Here is a 20,642-nt window from a genome sequence, read left to right as displayed (position 1 = left end):
ATATACCAGGATGCGGCTATGCAGCCCCATAGAGTGAGCTTTTGCTACGAGGGACGATCATGGTGATGGCCAACCATCTTTCGCTAAATCGCTATCATCCTTGAAGATATTAGACTCTACGAAGAGAACGCAACTACTGCTTCACGTTATCTACATGGCCCTGCGGATGGAATCAAGTATCTGGCAGCTAGATTACGCAAGGGATGCTGGGGCTACGGGATGTATTAGCAGAGTTGATTTGTCCAGTCATACAATAGCGGTATGTTAGGGTATGTACCTTGTCAAGGAAAGTCTACATGCATGCAGTTTTATGCCTTCACTCGATTCAGGCCCGATGGGCGTGTCCTAGTTGGAATCTCAACCTCACACACCCAACCCACCTGTTCTACGGATGCCTGCAGTGTGAGGGCGTGCGATCCAGGCAAACACACTCCCAACTAGGCCAAAAGGTCCGATGGTTCAGAATCTACGTGGACCGCACCTATACATTATACCGCCGTTACATGTTCTCAGAGAGCAGGATGATATCGAAGGGAAATCAAGGAAAAGGAGTTCATATGGACAGTTATCCCTGCTTGATCGGGCAGCATACCGCTAACAACTTGTCAAAAAGCTCCTGCTGCAAGGCATCTGCACTGCCAACTGGCCCCTAGCCAATTGGTCTGGCTTGCGATTAAATCCTGCAAGTCGCAGGAAAGGAAGAAAACAATGCGTAATACATCGCTGATTAGTCTCGTTGAGATGGTCTATCACATTAATCACACACGTATGTGCAGTACCCCGCCTACAAAGCGATCCATAGTAGACGATACATTGCAGCTACTCCCTTAACCCCGCCATACATGCTCCAGTCCTGGAGTATTGATCAACTGACATGTCACTACTCCTATATATCCCTGTGGTAAAACACAAACTTCATAAGGGGGCACCATTTACTCTGTTTACTCCTGCGTCCCTTTCCCAACGACGCTGAATACCGAGAAATAAGGCAACAATGTCTGACTCCGGCCCCAAACCGCTCGCCATCGTCGGGTTTGCTGCTAAATTCTCCCAGGAGGCAACCAATGTGGAGAATTTCTGGGAATTCCTTCTCAAAGCCCGCCAGTCTATGACCCCGTTTCCGAAGGATAGACTGAATCTCGATGGCTACTATCATCCAGATCCAGAACGTGCTGGAACGGTTCGTGAGCCCGGTTCCACCGCAAGGAAAGCACAGTCATCCTAATTTTAAAGGCTAGATCCATGCAAAAGGTGCACATTTCCTGGCGGAGGACCCCAATGCCTTTGATGCGGCGTTTTTCAATGTAAACAAAACCGAGGTGGCAAGCCTTGATCCTCAGCAGCGGCTGGTGATGGAAAATGTGTATCATGCGCTTGAGAATGGTATGTCGGTTTAACTCAGGGATAAATATTCGCGCCAGATGCTAATGTTGATGACTTTGTCTAGCTGGTGTCCCAATGGATAAGGCTGTGTCGTCTAATACGTCCGTCTTCGTTAGTGGGTTCAACAACGACCACAGGGATCGGTTGAACACAGACCCCGATATCGCTTTGAAACATCGGCCCACGGGATCGGAAAGCTCCATGATATCTGGGCGAGTGAGCTGGTTCTATGACTTCAGAGGCCCGAGCTTGACGGTCGATACTGCATGCTCGAGCTCAATGGTTGCCTTTCATCTGGCGAACCAAAGCGTCCTAACTGGGGACAGTGATATGGTATGGCTTGCTTGTGTTTAATTATTCACTACCAGTATCTTCTTCCTACATATCTCACTGTCTTTCTTTCGTACTCTCGGCATGGAGCCTCACTGATGCGGAACTACTAGGCAATTGTCAGCGGAGTAAACGTCTTCGGTGCCCTGAGCCATATTCAAGGAATGAGCTACTCAGGATTCCTCAGCCCTGACGGAAAGTGTTTCACATTCGACCATCGGGCCAACGGATACTCCAGAGGAGAGGGAGTTGGTACCGTGATTGTCAAGTCCCTCGACAAAGCTCTTGCAGACGGCGACACAATCAGGGCCGTAATTCGCGCCACGGCCTTGAACCACGATGGCCGCACCCCCGGTCTAACGTATCCCAGTGGTGATGCCCAAGAGCGCCTCATCCGGGATATATACGCATCTGCCAGGTTGGACCCTGCCGAGACTCTCTACGTCGAGTCCCACGGCACCGGTACGACTGCCGGCGACCCCATTGAAGTACGCTCCATCGCTCGAGCTTTTGGCTCCGTCGACCGCGCGCAGCCGATCTATGTTGGAGCGGTGAAACCCAACATTGGCCATGTTGAAGGTGGATCGGGGATATCGGGGATTATCAAAGCAATCCTCATCCTTGAGTCTGGGGTTATTCCCCCGAATGTTAACTTCGAGAAGGTTAACCCGCACATTCATATGGATGAGTGGAAGGTCCGTTTTCCAATGGAGGTTATGCCTTGGCCTGCGTCGGGCCCTCGACGTGTGTCGGTGAATTGCTTCGGGTTGAGTGGGACCAACGCTCATTGCATTCTGGATGATGCATACCATTTTCTCCAGAGTCGGGCCCTAATTGGGAACCATAACACGCGGCCAGCTACGCCTACAACCGAGGAGGTCACTCGGCTGGTAAATTCACGGGTCGGTGCTGAAACATCGGATGTGCAACAGGAGGACGCAAACACAAGCGACAGTGAGACCCCTAAACTTCTTCTCTTCTCCGGGTTCGACCAAGAGGCCCCCAAGCGGATCTCGACTGAGCTGCTCCCGTACATCAAGCGCCATGTCCATTCCCCAAGCTTAGATCAGACCCAGACGCTCCTCGATGTGGCGTTCACGCTCTCGGAGAGAAGATCCCACTTTCGATGGAATAGTTACCTGCTCGCCGGGTCACTGAAGGAACTTCAAGCACAATTGGAATCCGACACAAGTCTTCCACTTGCGATCAGCGCACAGAAACCACCTAAGATTGGCTTTATTTTCACCGGACAGGGTGCGCAGTACCCCGGGATGGGCCAGCAACTGTTACAGTTTTCTGTGTTTCGGGAATCCCTCGATGCTGCCACCGCGTACCTGAAGTCGTCACTTGGCTGTGAATGGTCGATAATTGGTAAGCGCATAACCTATAGCCAGACACGCAGTTAACTAACTCTCTGCATCAGATGAAATCCTCAAGGATAAAGCTGACTCGAGAATGCATGAGGCTATCATATCCCAAGGTTGCTGCACAGCCATTCAGGTGGCCTTGGTCGATCTATTGCACAGTTGGAATATCCATCCCGTTAGCGTTATTGGGCATTCCTCTGGAGAGATAACAGCTGCCTACTGCGCCGGGAAGATTTCCCGCGAGGCTGCATGGCATATCGCATATGAACGCGGACGTCTGACCTCACATATTCCCAGGAAGACGAAAGGAGCGATGCTTGCCGTCGGGTTGGACGGTGTGACCCTGCAGGCCTATCTGGAACAAATCCGCAACAAGATGTCCGGAGATTTGGTGGTGGCGTGCTTTAACAGCCCCAAAAACCACACTGTTTCCGGAGACGAGGCCTTGATAACTGCCCTGCAGAGCGCGTTGGAGGAGAAAGGCATATTTGCCCGTCGATTGAAAACCCCCAATGCTTATCACTCCCCTCATATGTTAGATATTGCCGACGATTATGCGAACGCTATGCGGGAAGCTCCACAAGGATACTACCTAAGCCAGAACGCAACTGTCCGTATGTTTTCTACCTCAACTGGGGGTGAAGTGATCGACGACCGAATCCAGGGCGAATATTGGGTGAATAACCTGATTTCTGCGGTGAAGTTCACTACAGCACTGCAATCCATGTGCCTCGCCCATGATGGGTCTGCTCCCGATGAAGTCCTGGAGCTTGGGCCTCACTGCGCGCTTCAAAGTGCAGTGAAGGAAACCCTGATGGGACACGAATCAATTGCATATCGAGCGACTCTGAGTCGCAATGATAATACGGTAAAGACTATGTTGCACACGATTGGGGCATTGGCCGTCCGTGGAGTACAGGTCAACCTGTGTAAGGTGAATACAGGCAGGGAACCCGTCCAGCGAAGCCCAAAATTGCTGGTGGATTTCCCTCCTTACCCGTTCAAGCATGAGGAGAAGAGTCTCTATGAGAGCCGACTCACTCGTGCTATACGTTTCAGACCCTTTCCCCGACATGACCTGCTGGGCGCACCATCTCCAGATTCCAGCCCGCTACGGTGGTCCTGGAAACATTATCTTCGGGTTACCGAGATGCCGTGGCTGAGAGACCATGTGGTAAGTCCTCTTCCTATCGAAGCCGTTTAGTATCCATATCTAAGCATTTTGAAGGTTGCCGAGAACATCGTCTTTCCCGGTGCAGGCTATATCGTGATGGCCATTGAGGCTACCCGACAAATCATGAACGGTGCCCCCCTCGACGGATTCCATGTCCGAGACGTAGCGCTGAAATCAATGCTGATTGTCCCTGATGACAAAGATGGAGTGGAAACCCTCTTCTCCCTGTCTCCGATGGATGAATCCAACGTATCGACATCCTCCATCTGGAACAAATTCACGGTCAGCTCATACGACTTTGAGAATGACGAATGGACCGAGAACTGTTCCGGCTACGTATCTGCGGAGTTGAAAGGCTCACCTAGCCCCGTCACTCGCGGCCGTGAAGATACATACCAGCTTGAGACCTGGGACCTGGCGCAGAAACAAGCAGATCTGTGTCGGAGGCCCATGGATTTTGCCAGAGTATGCGACAACCTGGATTCAGTTGGCATCAAGTTCGGTCCGCTGTTCCGCAATATGTCAGACGTGAAGATTGGAGGCCAGGGTGCTGGAGTCATGACCGGCAAGGTCAACATCCCCGATGTTGCTGCGGCCATGCCAAAGGGCTATACTCACCCGCATTTGATCCATCCGGCTACGCTGGACGCAGCGCTCCAGGCTGGGATCGCGGCCATCTGTGACTACTCTGGCAATGGCTTGCTAAGACGAGGTAACGTCCCGGTGTTTATCAAGGACCTCTGGATATCGGCTTCTATGCCAGCTCAAGGGAGCCTGCAATGCTGCGGCAACGCGTCTTTACTGGCTCATGATATGTATACCTTCGACGGAAGGGTGTGGGATCTAGATGGGAAGAACGGTCTTATCACATTGGGAGGAGTTCGCTTAACACCTTTCCAGTCGAAGACAGACAACTCCAATGAGAAGCAGCTGTGCCACGCTATCAAATGGGGTGCCGACGCAAACTTTGCCTCCAACTTATTGTTGAGCCAGCCGATCCCGGATCGGTCGGTTTACGAGAGCCAAAAGCTCTGGTTCAGTGAACTCCAGCTGGCAGCCACCCTCTTAGGCGCTGATGCCCTAACAGAGTTAAAGACAGATAAATTGCCTGAAGCAACACCCAACCACCTGCTAAAGTTTCATGAACTGATAAAGCGCATGGTCGCAGATGTTGCTAGTGGCTCGATGCCTCATGTCACATTCGAGCAATGGCAGAAATACTCCAACGATCGTATATTGAAACGTGAACTTTATGACCGAGTCGCGGGTCGCGATCTCAACGGTGCTGTTTTAGTGCGAATGGGGTCTTGTATCGCATCCTTCCTGCAAGAGGAATCGGACCCTTTGTACGTTATGTTTGGACAGGACGACCTGATGGCCCGATACTACGACTCGGACATGGAAATGGGGCCAATCCCCGAGCAGTTCGAGCAGCTTATGTCTTGCATGCGATTCACATTTTCCAATCTCAGGGTCTTAGAGGTTGGCGCAGGTACTGGCGGATTCACGGCCCGTGTTTTGAAGTCCCTGCACCCTGTGAACGCGGATGGCGAGATAGAAGGGAACTGTATTGCCTCCTACGACTTCACAGATGTATCCCCGAGCTTCTTTGAAAAAGCCAAGGATCGTCTCGCGGGATGGAGTCGCATACTCAACTACAAAAAGTTGGATCTCGGGGTTGATCCCATTTCTCAGGGTTTCACAGCTGCATCCTATGACATGATTGTCGCGAGCAATGTCCTTCATGCGACTGCCAATATTCAGCAAACTCTAAAAAATATGCATCACCTGTTGAGGCCCGGTGGCAAGCTGCTGTTCCTCGAAGGCGTCCGGCAGGAAACCGTCTACAGCAATATCTCTTTCAGTGCGCTGCCTGGCTGGTGGCTTGGCCAGGAGCAGGAAAGGGAGTGGTGTCCCTATGTCTCCAAAGAACAGTGGCATACTTATCTGTGCGGTTCAGGATTCTCAGGCGTAGATGTCAGCATTTCGAGCTCGCATTATCCAGAATTCAATAAGCTCGGAATCATGCTCTCAACTGCCGTCCAGCCACCTTTACTGGCCAACAGCTGCACAGTCATGATCATTTGTACGGAGTCGGAGAGTGGTAGTGTAGGGGCCCTACTCCAGGAATATTTCAACAAGAAATTGGGCATTCCCACTTGTGCTATGCTTCATCCTAGCCAGCTTATTGATACCGATCTCAACGGGGCCGTGTGCATTTCCCTCCTGGAGCTCTACTCGCCGATCCTCGGGGATCTCGATGAAAATAGCTTTACACAAGTGCAACATATTTTGTCTACCTGCCCCCGGATGATATGGGTTACAGGAGCGGAAGATCCGAGAAATAGCATGGCTACTGGTTTAATACGGACCCTGCGGTGGGAGCGTGATTCTCAGGACCTCAACCTGGTCACAGTAGCAGTTGACGCTCAAGTAAGCCCAACAGACGAGATACTTCGTGCCATATCTGACATATTTCAATACCAATTCGTCAACGTGGGTGGGCGGACAGAACGTGTGAATGCGGAGTATAAACTTGTCGATGGCCAGATCCAAACGAACCGGATTGTTGACAATGTCGACGCCACAGAAGCGATATACTCCCAGTTCTCAGAGCCCGAGCCAGTACCTTCCCAATGGCAGGGCATGGCGCGGCCTATTAAACTTCAAATAGGTCAGCCTGGAAGTCTCGACAGCCTCCACTGGGTGGCTGACGACGACATGTCACGACCCCTCAACCCTTCAGATATCGAGGTCGAAATCCGTGCTGTTGGGGTCAACTTCCGGGATCTCTTGACCGTGATGGGCGAGCTCCCGCAGACAACTATCGGCGGCGAAGCAGCGGGTGTGATTACACGAGTCGGGTCATCGGTCGGTAAGTTCAGTGTAGGAGACCGAGTTGCATACTTTGGCGACCCTCGCTACGTGGGAGCTTTCCGGACGTTGGGCAGAGCCGATGAAAGTCTGGCCATGCGGATTCCGGACGAATTCGACTTCGAACAGGCAGCAAGTATGCCTGTTATCTACACAACTGTGATATACTCTCTGAAGAACGTCGCCAGGCTAGAAGAAGGAGAGTCCGTCCTTATACACGCAGGCGCCGGCGGCGTGGGCCAGGCGGCCATACAATACGCACAATTCGCCGGCGCAGAGGTGTTTGCCACCGTCTCCACCGTGGAGAAGAAGGAGCTTCTCATGAAGGAGTACAGTATCCCAGAAGACCATATCTTCTCCAGTCGTGACATGGCATTCGCTGCAGGTATCAAGAAGCTGGCACCGGGCGGTGTTAATGTAATTCTCAACTCTCTTTCCGGGGAGGCTCTTCGTCAGTCATGGGATTGCATTGCTCCGTTTGGCAGATTCATTGAGATTGGAAAGCGGGATATCCAGACTGGTGGAAAGCTCGATATGGAGCCATTCTTAAAGAATGCGGTCTTTGCGAGCGTAGACCTACTCACTGTTGCCAAACATCGGCCCCAAGTCTTTGTGAAGCTCTATGATGAGCTTGTCAAGTTATGGAGCGAGGGCAAGATTCGGCAGCCTCAGCCAGTGACTAAATACACGTATAGCAATATCCAAGCGGGGCTACGCTCGCTTCAGCTCGGGCAGAGTGTGGGAAAGATTGTTTGCGTGCCGAGTGATGAGCAGATTCCTGTCTTGCCAGAGCCAGAAAGTCCATTCGAACTGGACTCCAACGGATCGTACATCTTGGCAGGTGGACTTGGAGGCATCGGACGCAGCATTGCATACTGGATGGCGTCTAAGGGCGGGAAACACCTCATCTTCCTGAGCCGCTCTCATGGGCTGAGCTCAGCCGCGGAAGAGATGATATCCACGCTAGAGAGCATGGGCTGTCAGCCCCATGTCTTCTGCTGTGATATCGCAGATGAACAGAAGCTAGGGGCCGTGGTGAAGGACATCCAAGCGAATTACCCCCCGATACGCGGATGTATTAACTGCTCGGTGTCTTGGGCAGATAGTGCCTTTGAAAATATGACCTACACCGAATGGGGCACGTCTATCAAATCAAAGGTTAACGGATCCTGGAATCTCCACAGCCTTCTACCGTCCAAAGGCCTCCAATTCTTTGTTATGCTATCCTCTGTTGGCGGCGTAGTTGGCAACCGAAGTCAAGCCAACTACAACGCGGGCAATACATTCCAGGATGCCTTGGCGAGACACCGTATATCGCGCGGACTTCCCGGTGCAAGCATCGATCTTGGAGCTGTTGTGTCCGTCGGCTTTATGGCTGAGAACAAAGAATATGTCAGACATACTATGAAGATTGCCAATCATCATCGTGAGGATCAGATGCTCGCCATTATCGATTACCTACTCGATCCTCGGCGTGTTCTCACAGAGACGACTTGCCAGTTGGTCTGTGGTCTGTCTACTCAGTCAGATTATGAGAAACGAGGCATCCCGGCCCCAAGGCATCTCCAGTACCCAATGTTCATGCACTTACAAGATACGATTTCTACTGAGGAGGTGCAAGGGTCGAAGACGGATCAGTACCATGTTCAAGCCTTGTTAGCAGCCGCGCGCACCGAGATCGAAGCAGCAGATATTGTTCTGAACGGCATCCGGAAGAGGCTATCAACAATTCTTAGCGTGTCTGAAGGTGACATTGATCCGTCCCGCTCCATCCGTGAGAACGGAGTAGATTCGTTGATTGAAATGGAATTCCGGACGTGGGTGTCCAAAGACCTGGGGACAACCCTAGCTACGGGAGACATGAGTGCGAAGAGTATCGCCGAGTTGAGCGTGAAGATAGCAGGATCCAGTGCGTTCACCCACTATAAAGGTTGAGATCTATGGTGTATCTGCTTGTGAGCATAGAGTGATAAACAAGGAAGACGTGTCAGAAGGTTGATTGATTCCTACCGAGTAGCCAAGTACTATGCGGTAGTTGGAAAACTTTTTAACTAGCCAAGAAAATGGACATCTATCATGCAACATAAGGGCATTGAGACCAGGACGCCAGAAACCGTAATCTAAAGAAATCGAAAGGTATCATCAATTCGTTGAAGCATTACGCCCGTCCAGAAGCTTTCCCTGGCATCTTGGCGGGACCCAATCCTTGTCGGATCTCGTCCAACATTCTGATTCCAATCGCTTCGTTACCATTCTTGCCTCTCTTTGCCTTGGCACCCTTTCGCTTCACTTGGGCGCTGTGTTGCCGTCCCAGCCTGCAAGGAAATCATCCATGACCTCGTTGAAATCATGGCGGGGAGCCACAGCTACTCCGTTCGCGTCGATCAGGCTAGGGGCCTGCGATGAGGCGGTCGAAAAGCTGGTCATGCCGGTCATGCCGGTCATACCGCTGACCATGGACATGCTATCATCGTACTCATCTTCCTCGTCGAGAGCGTAGAGCGCCTCCACCCGGTCAAACCGGTCATCCAGCAGCCGGTGCCCTTCCGTCCGGGCCAGAGCGGAAGAGGTCATGGAGTAGGCCGAAGGGTTGGTGAGTGCACCTTTACGCTTCTTTCTGCGGATAGGGGTACCACCTACTGTGAAGACAGTGGAGGCAAGAGTGCTTTGTTGCTCTGAGGGCATAATACTGGGCGGTGCTGCAGGCGCCGCCTTCACTTTACCCTCCTTCTTGAACTTGGCAAACTCGCGCATCCATCCCTGGTCCTCGGGGTGCATATCTGGAGCTGGCGCATCGTGCTCCGGCAATTCACCCGACTCAGCGTCTCGGGGTTCACTCTGGGCGAATTCGTTTCTCTGAGGAGGTTTGTAGTCGGTTTTGCTGGGCTGCACAGGGGCTTTCTCAGTAGCATCAGACTCCCATCCGTCATCATCTTCCTCGTCAAACAACGTATCCTCCCAATCACCCTGGTCCATCTCCTCCGCTTGAGACGTTAATTTGCCGAACACATCCTCCTCATCGTTTTCGTCAACAAATTCCTCATCCTCAAGAGCCTCCAATACTTCCCGCAGACGGGGATCCATGTCAGGCTGGAATCCCGCAATCGCATCGGGCACATTCTGCTGATCCTGGTAGGTCGGTTGCCGGACATACGATGAGGCAGTCGAACGCATATCAGATCCATAGACGCTTCCAGGCCCATACTCGCTTCTCGCATCGTCCAGAGTGACTTGTCGCAGAGCATCTTCCAGCTTCATTCCCTTAGCCTTGCCCTTGTCCTTGCTCTTGGCCTCCACGAAATATGAATCACCGGCGCCGGTGCCCAGCTCGCGCAAATGTTGCATGTAATCATATTTGGAGTCATCGTAGAAAATACCGTAGTTCGCAGCTTCACCTTCGTTCCTCCGGACGGGCTCGGTCCCAAATTCACTGGCTAGATCCGAGAGCTTCTTGCCGCGGGCTTCGAATGTAGAGCTACCTGCTGCTGGGCCTGACACGGGGGCCAGAACACGGTCATCGGCTGAGGCGTCGTGGATCAGGGGGTCATTTTGGGATCGGTGGAAAAGTTGGTATGTGGTTGCATTCTTTTTATCGCTATTTGAATTCTGTTAGCCACTGGACGGTCAAGAAACCCTGTGTGGAAAGCCACATACATCCACTGCTTGCGGGGAGGCATTTTGGCGATTGCGATCGGTGTGAACAGCAGGAATGAAGATTTTCAGCCTTAGTGGGTTGATATTGTATGGACCTTGGGAGCAAAAAAATTGTGGGATGTGATAGCGTCACGTGAGGGCTTATCGGGATGCCCAACTGGTCGTCCTCAGGCAGCGAGTGGGGGATGCGCTGAGGATATTGTACGATACAAATCAAATTGCTCCATGATTTACTACTGACTATTAACTCCCTATCACGATTACTCTGTATATATTTACTGACATACTTCTCTCGTTTCATCAACAGGGGAAAAATATGCTGAGTCAGCTATTTCTTATCTTATCGGCGGGGCTTGCCTGATTGGGCGATAGATCATCGCCAAATGGAACAAAATTAATAATTCTCTCCGTCGCTTTGCCTCTTTGCATTTCCCCTCCATATCCCCCTCCTTCCTCCTTTTTTTTCCCTTCCACTCCACCATCGGAAGGTTTTATTTCAATTTTGGTGTACTGTAAGTCGAGTCACTTCACCACACAGTCACCATGGTTCTCGCAAAGTCCAAAAACTCCGTGGGGCTGGGCAACAGCCTCATGAAGGATCGTTTCGGAAAGGGAAAGGCGTCGAACATGAAGAAAGCCTCGCACAATCAAGCCGTCGCACGGAAGGACATGAACGGAGAGACATACATCACCAATGCGAAGGAGGATGCCGCCTGGGTGAAGATGCGCAGTATCACGGAACAAGCCGCTCTCGACGAGTTCCTGAGCACCGCTGAACTGGCGGGCACCGATTTTACCGCTGAGAAGATGAACAATGTTAAGATTATTCACGCCGATCAGAAGAACCCTTATCTCCTGTCCGCGTCCGAGGAGAAATCCGCTGTGAAGAAGCACCAGAAGAACAGAGGACGACTGACCGTTCCGAGACGACCGAAGTGGGATTCGACGACCACACGGCAACAGCTCGATGTTATGGAGAGAGAGAGTTTCTTGAGCTGGCGCAGAGGACTGGCTGAGCTCCAGGAGAATCATGATTTATTGATGACACCGTTTGAGCGGAACTTGGAAGTCTGGCGACAGCTTTGGCGTGTCATTGAACGGTCTGATCTGGTCGTGCAGATTGTCGATGCTCGAAACCCATTACATTTCCGGTCGGAGGATCTTGAGTCTTACGTGAAGGAGATTGATCCCAAGAAAGAGAACCTTCTACTGGTCAACAAGGCAGATATGCTCACTGAGAAGCAACGAGAGGCCTGGGCAGACTACTTCGATCGCAACAACATCAGCTTCCGGTTCTTTTCGGCCCAGCTAGCGAAGGAGAAAATTGAAGCACAGCTTGCGGAAGAGGGCGACAGCGAGGATGAAGAGGTTGCGGAGAAGCTGGCGGAGACAACAATCGAAGAACAGTCTACTGAGGCGCCACAGGAGGAGCATGATGGAGGATTGAAACTTCCTGGCTCGAGCAGATCCCGGAGGACGGAAATTCTCGACGTTGATGAGCTCGAAGAACTCTTCCTTTCCAACACCCCTGATACTCTTCCCGAAAACGACGACCCAGAGAACCCACGCAAGCAAAAGACCGTCATTGGTCTTGTCGGTTACCCTAACGTCGGTAAATCCAGTACAATCAACGCCCTTCTCGGAGCCAAGAAGGTCTCGGTGTCCGCTACGCCCGGTAAGACGAAGCACTTCCAGACCCTTTACCTCTCGCCGGAGATCATGCTCTGCGATTGCCCCGGTCTGGTGTTCCCCAACTTCGCCACAACCAAGGCCGACCTGGTTGTCAATGGTGTCCTGCCCATCGACCAGCAACGTGAATTCACTGGCCCAGCAACCATCATCGCCCAGCGCATCCCCAAGCATTTCCTTGAGAACGTCTACGGAGTCACCATCCATACCCGCCCCATCGAAGAAGGCGGCACCGGCGTCCCCACCGGCAGTGAGCTTCTACGCGCCTATGCCCGGGCCCGTGGCTTTTCCACTCAAGGCCTGGGCCAGCCCGACGAATCCCGCGCCGCCCGATACGTCCTGAAGGACTACGTCAATGGCAAACTTCTCTTCTGCCACCCACCCCCGGTGCCAGAAGGCCAAACCCCCCTTGACCCCCAATGAGTTCAACGTCGAACTCTACGACATAGCGCACCTCCCCCGCGAGGCGACAAGAACAGCTCCTCAAGGCGATGCATGCAGAGCAAATGGCCGAGGACATCGACGCCGACATCCTCTCGCTGCCTAAGCAACCCGTACAAGGCTCCCGCTCCCGCAACCTCGATACTGGCTTCTTCGGCGACGCCTCGAAAGGATCTGCCGGCCGTCTCACCCTCCCGTTCAACGCCCAGTACACCGAACAAGGCCAGCAGATGCGCCAACAGCTGACCGGCCGTAAGGAGCGGCTGATGGTCGCCCTGGAACGTGGCATCGACGTGACCGAGGTCCGAGGCGGTAGCTCGAAGAAGCATTTCAAGGGCAACAAGAAGCAGGCGAAGAAGAAGCGCGCCGTCACCGCGGACGATGATTACTGATCCATCTCTGATCTGACTCGCGGGCGAGTGGATTCATGTTTGCCTATGGTTAATGCATGGGTTCGGGTTACGCTTTGGTTTGGTTGCATTTAGAAAAAGTTCTTTATGATCTCTCGGTTTGCTTTTATGTATGTAGGGTTGGGTGTTGATGTTGATGTTCATGAATCATGACCGTTCATATTAAATGAAATCAATTTCACCGTGATAATCTTCCAGATATGTAATTTATTCATTCATTCTGTATGGAGTAGTGATGGGTTCCTATCCAAGTAATCCGCTGTAGACAAATTAAAATCATCCCATTTACAAATGGCTCTTCAGCTTAAGCCCACTAGCAGCCAACAACCGCTCGCCCTCAGCCCGCTGCCAGTCCAACTTCTCGATAATAGCATCCTTGCGAGCCCGGTTCTCCCTCTTGCCGAGCTGCTGCAAGTGCACCTCATCCGGACCATCGGCAATCCGCAACGTCCGGATCATGGCCCACAGGTTCGCCAACGGCGTATCCTGGCACACACCAGCGGCACCATACGCCTGCACGGCACGGTCAATGACCGTCAGCGCGGTCTGCGGGACGAGAACCTTCGCCTGGGCAATCTCCTTGAGGGCGGACTTGGCGTCACCCTGATCGATCTTGATGGCAGCATTGAGGACAATGAGTCTCGCGGCGTCGACCTCAATCCGGGACTTCGCCAGCCACTCGAGGATGACTCCGTGTGCGGACAAACTCTTGCCGAAGGTCTGCTTACGCTCGTCGTTGATGCGGGCGATGAGCCACTCGATCGCCTTCTCGGCGGCTCCGATGGTGCGCATCGCGTGGTGGATGCGGCCGGGACCCAGACGGCCCTGAATGATTTCGAAGCCGCGGCCCTCGCCGAGGACAATGTTGGAGACGGGGACGCGCACATCCTTGAAGCTAATGTGGCCGTGTCCGTGGGGGGCATCGTCGTAGCCGTACACAGACAGCATACGGTGCACGGTGATTCCGGGGGTGTCGGCGGGCACGAGGATGACGGATTGTTGGCGGTAGGGGTCCTTGTTGGTCGGGTCCGATTTGCCCATTACCAGGTAGATACTGCAGCGGGGGTCGCCTGCGCCGGAAGACCACCATTTCTAGAGAGTCTTGTTAGTGATTGATGCGAGTTGTAGGTTGGGGTGATACGTGACGTAGGGGAACGGACCGATCCATTGAGGACGTATTGATTGCCTTCGCGGCGGATGTTCAGCTGGATGTTTGTCGCATCGCTGGAGGCCACCTCGGGCTCTGTCATGAGGAAGGCCGAGCGAATCTTGCCGTCCAGCAAGGGCGCCAGCCACTGCTGCTTCTGTGCTTCGTTGCCGTACTTGGCGAGGACTTCCATGTTGCCAGTGTCAGGGGCGGCGTTGTTCGTGGCCTAAAGTAGTGATCGCCTCTCATCAGCATGTTGTCACATAATTCCTTCGTGGAGGAGGGGTGGGAGAGATCTATACCTCTGAGGCCAACTTGCTCTTTCCCAGATACTCGGCCATCAGACCGTATTCGAGGTTGCTGAATCCAGCACCCTGGGAGAAGTGGTTCTTGGGCAGGAACATGTTCCACAGGCCTTGCTGGCGTGCCTTGGTCTTGAGGGCTTCCATGACGGCTGGGTAGGTGGCCCATCGTTGATCACCTTCACCCAGCTGGGCCTGGAAGACCTTCTCGGCAGGAATACATTCTCTTTCGACAAATTGTTCGACCTAGATGGGTGTTGCGAGTTTAGTATTAAGTGTGAAAAGAGGATGGCTTGAGATGGTTGGAGATGGTATACCTGGTCCAAGGTCTTCTTGGCCCGTTCGCTGACGAAGGGTTGGGCAATTGGGGGAATTCGTGTAGAGGCAGACATGATGTTTTGTTGTTTTACTATGAAATCAAACTCCAAAGATAGATGCTCTGGAGAATTATCCAGGGAGAAAAGACCAGTCGAGGGCGAGATTATAAAGGAAAGAGAAGCGTCAATCATACGAGTAGTTGTGGATTGCGGAGAAGCTGTGGAGCGGAGAAGATGCCGAACTTTGGCATTGGACCTCGGCTCAGAACCGAATAACTAATCTGCCCATATGTACGTATAAATACGAACAGAGCATCTACACAGCACCAGCATCCAGAACATTTCTATTTCAATCATTCTTCTGACTCATCACATCACAGTTCATCGCGCTTCATCCGTCAAAGTCCCTTACGCAATTAAAAACAATTTATGCCCGTAACAATGACACAGTAGTCCCAAGCCATCCCAAGACCATTAATTCCCAAATGAAAAAACCCCAATTGCCCAAAAACAAAATCAAGTAGAAGAAAATCAAGAACCAGTCCTGCTAACACCGAACCGAGCGAGAAACAACCGATAATCCTGTCCAGGTACCATCCCCAAGATCCATGCGGCCGGCGCATGAGATGCAAGGGATTCTGGAACGTCGATTACTTCGGCATCTCGGCCTCATTGGCGTTATGGTTGGCAGCAGATTGCTCGAAGTTCTTCTTGCCTAGTTTGGCGAATAGTGATTGGGGCTTGCCAGCACTGCAGCACAGGTCATTCACGTCAGTATATCAAATCCACCAAGTTAAACACTGAAACACCAAGCAGGGCATAACCAAAAGGCAATAAGACAGTGGACATACTTCTTGAAGCGCTTGCCCTTCAAGTCGCTCAATTTCTTGGAGCACGGGCTCATAATGTCATCCGAAGGCGATACATAGCTGGCTTGTTGCCTGAAACACCTGTTAGTCTACCACCTCTTCCGGTAGAAAGATCCAATCCAATCCACTCACTTGTCTCCGCTCTCCAACTTGCCCTGGAGCACTTGTCGGTGGTATTCCATTGATTCGATCTTGGCGGGGGCAGCCTTGAGCTCGTTGGCCTTCTCGGTGGTGACCAGATGAGTGTTGGTAGAGCGATCAGCAAGAGGATGCGAAGGAGACTCCATTGTAGTTGTGTGAAGTAGATGTTATTCGTTTATATGTCTGTGGAACAGATAGAGAGGATGGTTTCTGTAGCTTCTGCTTGAAGTGGATTTTGAATGGATTCAGCGAGGGATGAAATTGGATAAGAAGCGGAAGAAATTGGCTGCAAAAGCGAAAAAGCCGCGTTGTTGATTGTTGTCATGGCAACCGCCCGAATTTTACATCATCATTATCTCGCCTTCTACACATTCATAGCATGCATATCGCCGTTCATTTCTTCGTTCAGTCATTAGGATCATTAGGTATGTTCCTCTAATTACAGGAGTTTTTCACTCGTTACAGTTCCACCTTCCACCTTCCACCGCAGAATAAACATACACACCTTTGTGGTCCTATAATACAACCATATTAGTTCTCTGCACCATTGTTACAAGTGCCCATCATTCCAAGCGACCATTACCCATACCGATAAACAATCATACTTCAAGAGGCAAATTCCTCGAGGAAGAGGGCTTCCATATCTCCCGGACAACCGTCATATCGGCGGCAGGCCAGCTGTTCCGCCAAGGAATAAATGGGCACTCAAGGATGAAATCAATGCCTCCTCGGTGACGTCAATGACATGGGCCAGTAAACAATGACTGCCACAAATGACACGACTCGGATACACGTAGGGTCACGTAGGATATCATCAATAAGGATAGTCAAAGCAGCTGGTCGTGTGTACTCAGCGCATATTCATCCTTCTTGTTGTATGTTGTTGCTCGCCAAAATCGGCTCGCTGCTCTCCGTAGAACCTGGAGAATCATAGTCAGATGATCCCCGTGATTCATACGATATCGGGCTCTCTTCACTCGGACTTTCCTCGTCGGCAGGGTTGAGTACTGGAGGACTGCTGTGCGACCGGAAGTGGGGCGGCGCCAGGTCCGGCATGCTGACAGTATCCAGAGAAGGGGCCGGCCTTTTATCCACTTCGTCAGGGCTAGGCGGGTCGGACGTAGGTGTCGGGGGAGAGTATGCAATAGTCGGACTGAGTGGTTCTTCCTGTGAGTCTTCCGACATATTGCGTCGATGGCGCCCCGTGGGCCGGTACGACGACGTAGGTCGCGTCGAACTTGGGCTTGCCGAAGGAGAGCCGAAAAATATCGGCGATGACGAGCGCAGGCTATAGGAGCGATTCATCATATTCTGCACACGCGGTATATCAATGTACGTGCCCACCGGAACACGTGAAAAGAGGACAAGAGCGAAGCAGAAGAGGATCATAATACTCTGGATCACGGACACTCGCTTCTGAAACACCAACTCATCGGCTAGAACCCCGAGCTGGGCACTGATCGAGTGGATCTCTTGATGGTACTGGATTCGCTGGTGCTCGAATTCCAGGGCAACGCTTTTCCATACCTGATCGTACTGTTCGCGGAACTGCCTCAGCTCGTTTAAAACGGTCACGTTCAAGTTCTCCAAGAACGTGGAGGTTTTGGCCAGCTGGCGTTTCTCTACCTTGCTAAACGCATCCCGTAGGATCCGAGACTGCTCTTCAATATACAACAACGATAGAGTCGAATTGGACTCTAGCATCTGCAGCCGTTTATTGACGGACTTAAAGAAAGACTCTTGGGTGGTGGGGTTCGAGGATGGAGGCTGCGTCCCGGAAGGCCGCACCGATTCCGAGGATATGCTGGACTCCTCCTTAGGGGAACTGACCGACTTAATCTCGGACTCATGTGTCGCATCCTGTCGCACCGTTTCTGTACCTTGTGTCATAGAAGAGGCCGAATCTGGACTCGCACGGGGAGGCCCTGTTACTTTCTGGCCGCCCACCGAGCCCTTATCCGAGGGGTCAACCCGAGAGACAGGTACTGAAGCTTCTGCACTTGGAGTAGTTTCTTCGTTCGCCTTCGGGCGGCTCTCAGTCAATTGGTTAGCCGCGTCATTCCCAGCTCCAGTCGGTGCAGTACGTATATCGCAAGTATCCACGGGTGTGGAAACGCCCTGCTGTAAAAGTCTGATAACCTCTATACCCTGATAGGAACAAGATCCCTGCGCCTCGATGATAACTGTTGGCTCAATGGCAGGTTCATCAGACACGGCCACAGTGGTTGGAGGCTGCTGTGCGACGTCTCTCACGTCAGGCTCGACTGGAAGAGGACTCGGCTCCAGCGCCTCCACAGCGGCCTCCTCGTCGGCACGATTAGTGTCACCGTCGTGTTTATATTCTTCCAGCATGGTCGTTCCATGGATTCTGACCAAACTGAGAGGGCAGTAGAACTCATTCCCATAGTGTGTCAGGAACTCAATTTTCACATATCGAGCCCAAATGAGCGGGTTTTCGACTGCAAAGGCTTGAATCTCGCGGGTATTACGCGCTTCGTAGACACCTAATTCCCTCCATTGGTCGGTCTTGGCCGGATACCGATCAGCGACGCTCACACGGAAGGTATGGAAGATAGAACTGAAGAACTCGTAGTTGGCAAGAACGACAGTATCAACCAGAATGTCGTCGCACAATTCGAGAATGAGGAATTTGTTCTTTGCGCGGCATTCATTGAGCATATAACTGTCCTTATTCTCTACCAAGACCGATGATGACCCTTTACATTCGGGATTCGTCTTCAGCACGGTTGCTGCACAATCAAACGATGCATAATTGAACCGTTCTTTGCAAGTCGTGCCGGCGTCCTTCCCACGCGAGGCAGCCTTCCGCAGATCGGCAGACACAGAGGTCTCCGCATCTTCTGCGCCGGCCACAGCACCCGCACCAGTTATACCGGCCGTAGGTAAACTTGCTCCCCAAGACGTAGGCTTCGCCGCGTCAGACGCATCAGCGCCGAAACCACCAAAGTCAAGCTCAATCTCAGCATCCTCTCCCAACGAATCCAATGCATTATTGATCCCCGTCGGCCTTCGTCGGTCGTCTTTCCCACCCGCGTGTCTGTGTCCGCGAACATTCTCCGCGGACTGGCCCACCTTCGCCAGGTTTTGCTTTTTCCAGTCTTCGAACGAGAGGAAGTTTGAATTGTCAAGGGGAGAGTCGGTGTCAATTTCATGGTCAGGTTGTCCACTAGGGGCTGGAATCGCAGTTGTACTCGGCGATCCCTCCGAAATGGTCACCGAAACGATCTGGTCAGGGGATCTCGGCGCGCCTGAGTGATCCTGGGGGCGGTTCGCTCCCATCGCGATTCGACACAAATGGGCCATTGAATGAAGTCCGCTTCCACCTCACTCCAGTGCCTTGCTAGGCATATCGCTTGCTTACTCTCGGCTGCAGCGCCCGGGATCCCAGGGAGGATCAACGCTGTCGTCAGGGATGTCCATGCCGCTGCTGCCCACGTGGGGACCATCGCGCACACTTGTGGTTTGATCGTAGGTTCGATAGTACGACAGGTGAGTCACGGCGTTAGTTAGCTATACTGGTATTGAGTCGTGGATGCATTGTCCGGGCGATATTACGACTGTGGCGATTTCCTATCGTCAACTGAGCGCAGGGAAAGGCAAAAAGTCCCGAGCTTATCGGCGTTGGGTAATCTTTGATTCTTTGTCTGCGCGGCGGGGAGGCAAGAGGACAACTGGCAATTGCACAAGGGACGTAGAATACCAATCAAATTATCCTGTGCAATCGAAAAGTAGAATACAACTATACAGAATAAAAATCCTGTCGAGAGAGATGTTGAAGCTTGACAAGTGACATCTGCGCATGGCGGTCTGTCTGTAGCGCTCGTGACCGCCTCGCGTCACCGCCGATCGTTGGGAAATGAAATTACATTGATTGCGCCATCTACGTACTACTAGCAATAGTAGACACGAAGACCACTTCGTCCAAGTATACTGGAACCCCCATGAATCTACTACTACGAATACTAGAAACGGAAAAGTCCACGAGAATCACTTTTGGGTTTGTATTTCCACCATGATGTAGATAATCGTTCACTTCACACCCATTCCGCTATCCCCAGCTAAACTACAGTACAAAGAATCCAGTCCAGTACATCATCCACCTGGGTCAGACCGGGACGTGAGCGCAGAAAGATCGATATCCCGTCTCTCGTAGGCTTTCTTTCTCGGATTTGTCGTTGAAGAGTGCCCTTTCCCGTCATATTGCTTCTGCCTTTGCGCCGCCGTCCTATCACCATCACATTGAACCATTTTGTTGAGAAATATAATATTCGAACAGTTTGAAAGTTGAGGAAGAAAAAGAATAGCAAAATCAAACAAGCGTAAAGACTCCCCAAAAACCTTCCGGTTGTGAGTTGATGAGTCACTTTTGAACTGCTTGCCACCACCAGTAGTTATATTATACAGGAGTAAAAAAAAGAAAAAGAAACAAAGAACATATTGGGCCGCTTTGATGTCACACACAAAGTGTCTATAAAAGCTTGGAAAATAAAGTCATGTCGACGCAGGGCCCGGCGCAACATGAC

At 51.9% G+C, this 20,642-nt stretch overlaps 6 protein-coding genes across 6 annotated transcripts; 2 read left to right on the top strand and 4 right to left on the bottom strand.

Annotated features, from left to right (window-relative positions):
- Positions 1-994: 994 nt before the first annotated feature.
- Positions 995-9,063, top strand: ANOM_000664 (type I polyketide synthase; the record flags this gene model as incomplete). Its single annotated transcript, XM_015545922.1, has 6 exons — positions 995-1,180; positions 1,239-1,383; positions 1,448-1,716; positions 1,827-3,084; positions 3,137-4,254; positions 4,309-9,063. The coding sequence occupies 6 exons, from the start codon at positions 995-997 to the stop codon at positions 9,061-9,063; spliced, it is 7,731 nt and encodes a 2,576-aa protein (XP_015411863.1).
- A 351-nt stretch (positions 9,064-9,414) lies between these two features.
- Positions 9,415-10,805, bottom strand: ANOM_000663 (ribosome biogenesis protein LTV1; the record flags this gene model as incomplete). The annotated part of the gene is made up of 2 exons (XM_015545921.1): positions 9,415-10,723; positions 10,783-10,805. 2 exons carry the CDS (start codon positions 10,803-10,805, stop codon positions 9,415-9,417), a joined length of 1,332 nt encoding a protein of 443 aa, XP_015411906.1.
- A 520-nt stretch (positions 10,806-11,325) lies between these two features.
- ANOM_000662 (ribosome biogenesis GTPase LSG1) lies at positions 11,326-13,304 on the top strand (the record flags this gene model as incomplete). The annotated part of the gene is made up of 2 exons (XM_015545920.1): positions 11,326-12,858; positions 12,921-13,304. The coding sequence occupies 2 exons, from the start codon at positions 11,326-11,328 to the stop codon at positions 13,302-13,304; spliced, it is 1,917 nt and encodes a 638-aa protein (XP_015411921.1).
- A 269-nt stretch (positions 13,305-13,573) lies between these two features.
- Positions 13,574-15,163, bottom strand: ANOM_000661 (acyl-CoA dehydrogenase family protein; the record flags this gene model as incomplete). Its single annotated transcript, XM_015545919.1, has 4 exons — positions 13,574-14,414; positions 14,483-14,695; positions 14,772-15,017; positions 15,089-15,163. The coding sequence occupies 4 exons, from the start codon at positions 15,161-15,163 to the stop codon at positions 13,608-13,610; spliced, it is 1,341 nt and encodes a 446-aa protein (XP_015411907.1). The 3' UTR covers positions 13,574-13,607.
- Positions 15,164-15,738: 575 nt separating this feature from the next.
- Positions 15,739-16,244, bottom strand: ANOM_000660 (Spo12 family protein; the record flags this gene model as incomplete). The annotated part of the gene is made up of 3 exons (XM_015545918.1): positions 15,739-15,838; positions 15,940-16,029; positions 16,090-16,244. 3 exons carry the CDS (start codon positions 16,242-16,244, stop codon positions 15,739-15,741), a joined length of 345 nt encoding a protein of 114 aa, XP_015411922.1.
- Positions 16,245-16,959: 715 nt separating this feature from the next.
- On the bottom strand, positions 16,960-19,398 carry ANOM_000659 (Sad1/UNC domain protein; the record flags this gene model as incomplete). Its single annotated transcript, XM_015545917.1, has 1 exon — positions 16,960-19,398. The coding sequence occupies one exon, from the start codon at positions 19,396-19,398 to the stop codon at positions 16,960-16,962; it is 2,439 nt and encodes an 812-aa protein (XP_015411842.1).
- Between the last annotated feature and the right edge of the window lie 1,244 nt (positions 19,399-20,642).

Source organism: Aspergillus nomiae (genome assembly GCF_001204775.2).
Source record: "Aspergillus nomiae NRRL 13137 chromosome Unknown contig00007, whole genome shotgun sequence".
Classification (NCBI taxonomy): Eukaryota; Fungi; Ascomycota; class Eurotiomycetes; order Eurotiales; family Aspergillaceae; genus Aspergillus; species Aspergillus nomiae.
This window is presented reverse-complemented; position numbering and strand designations above follow the sequence as displayed.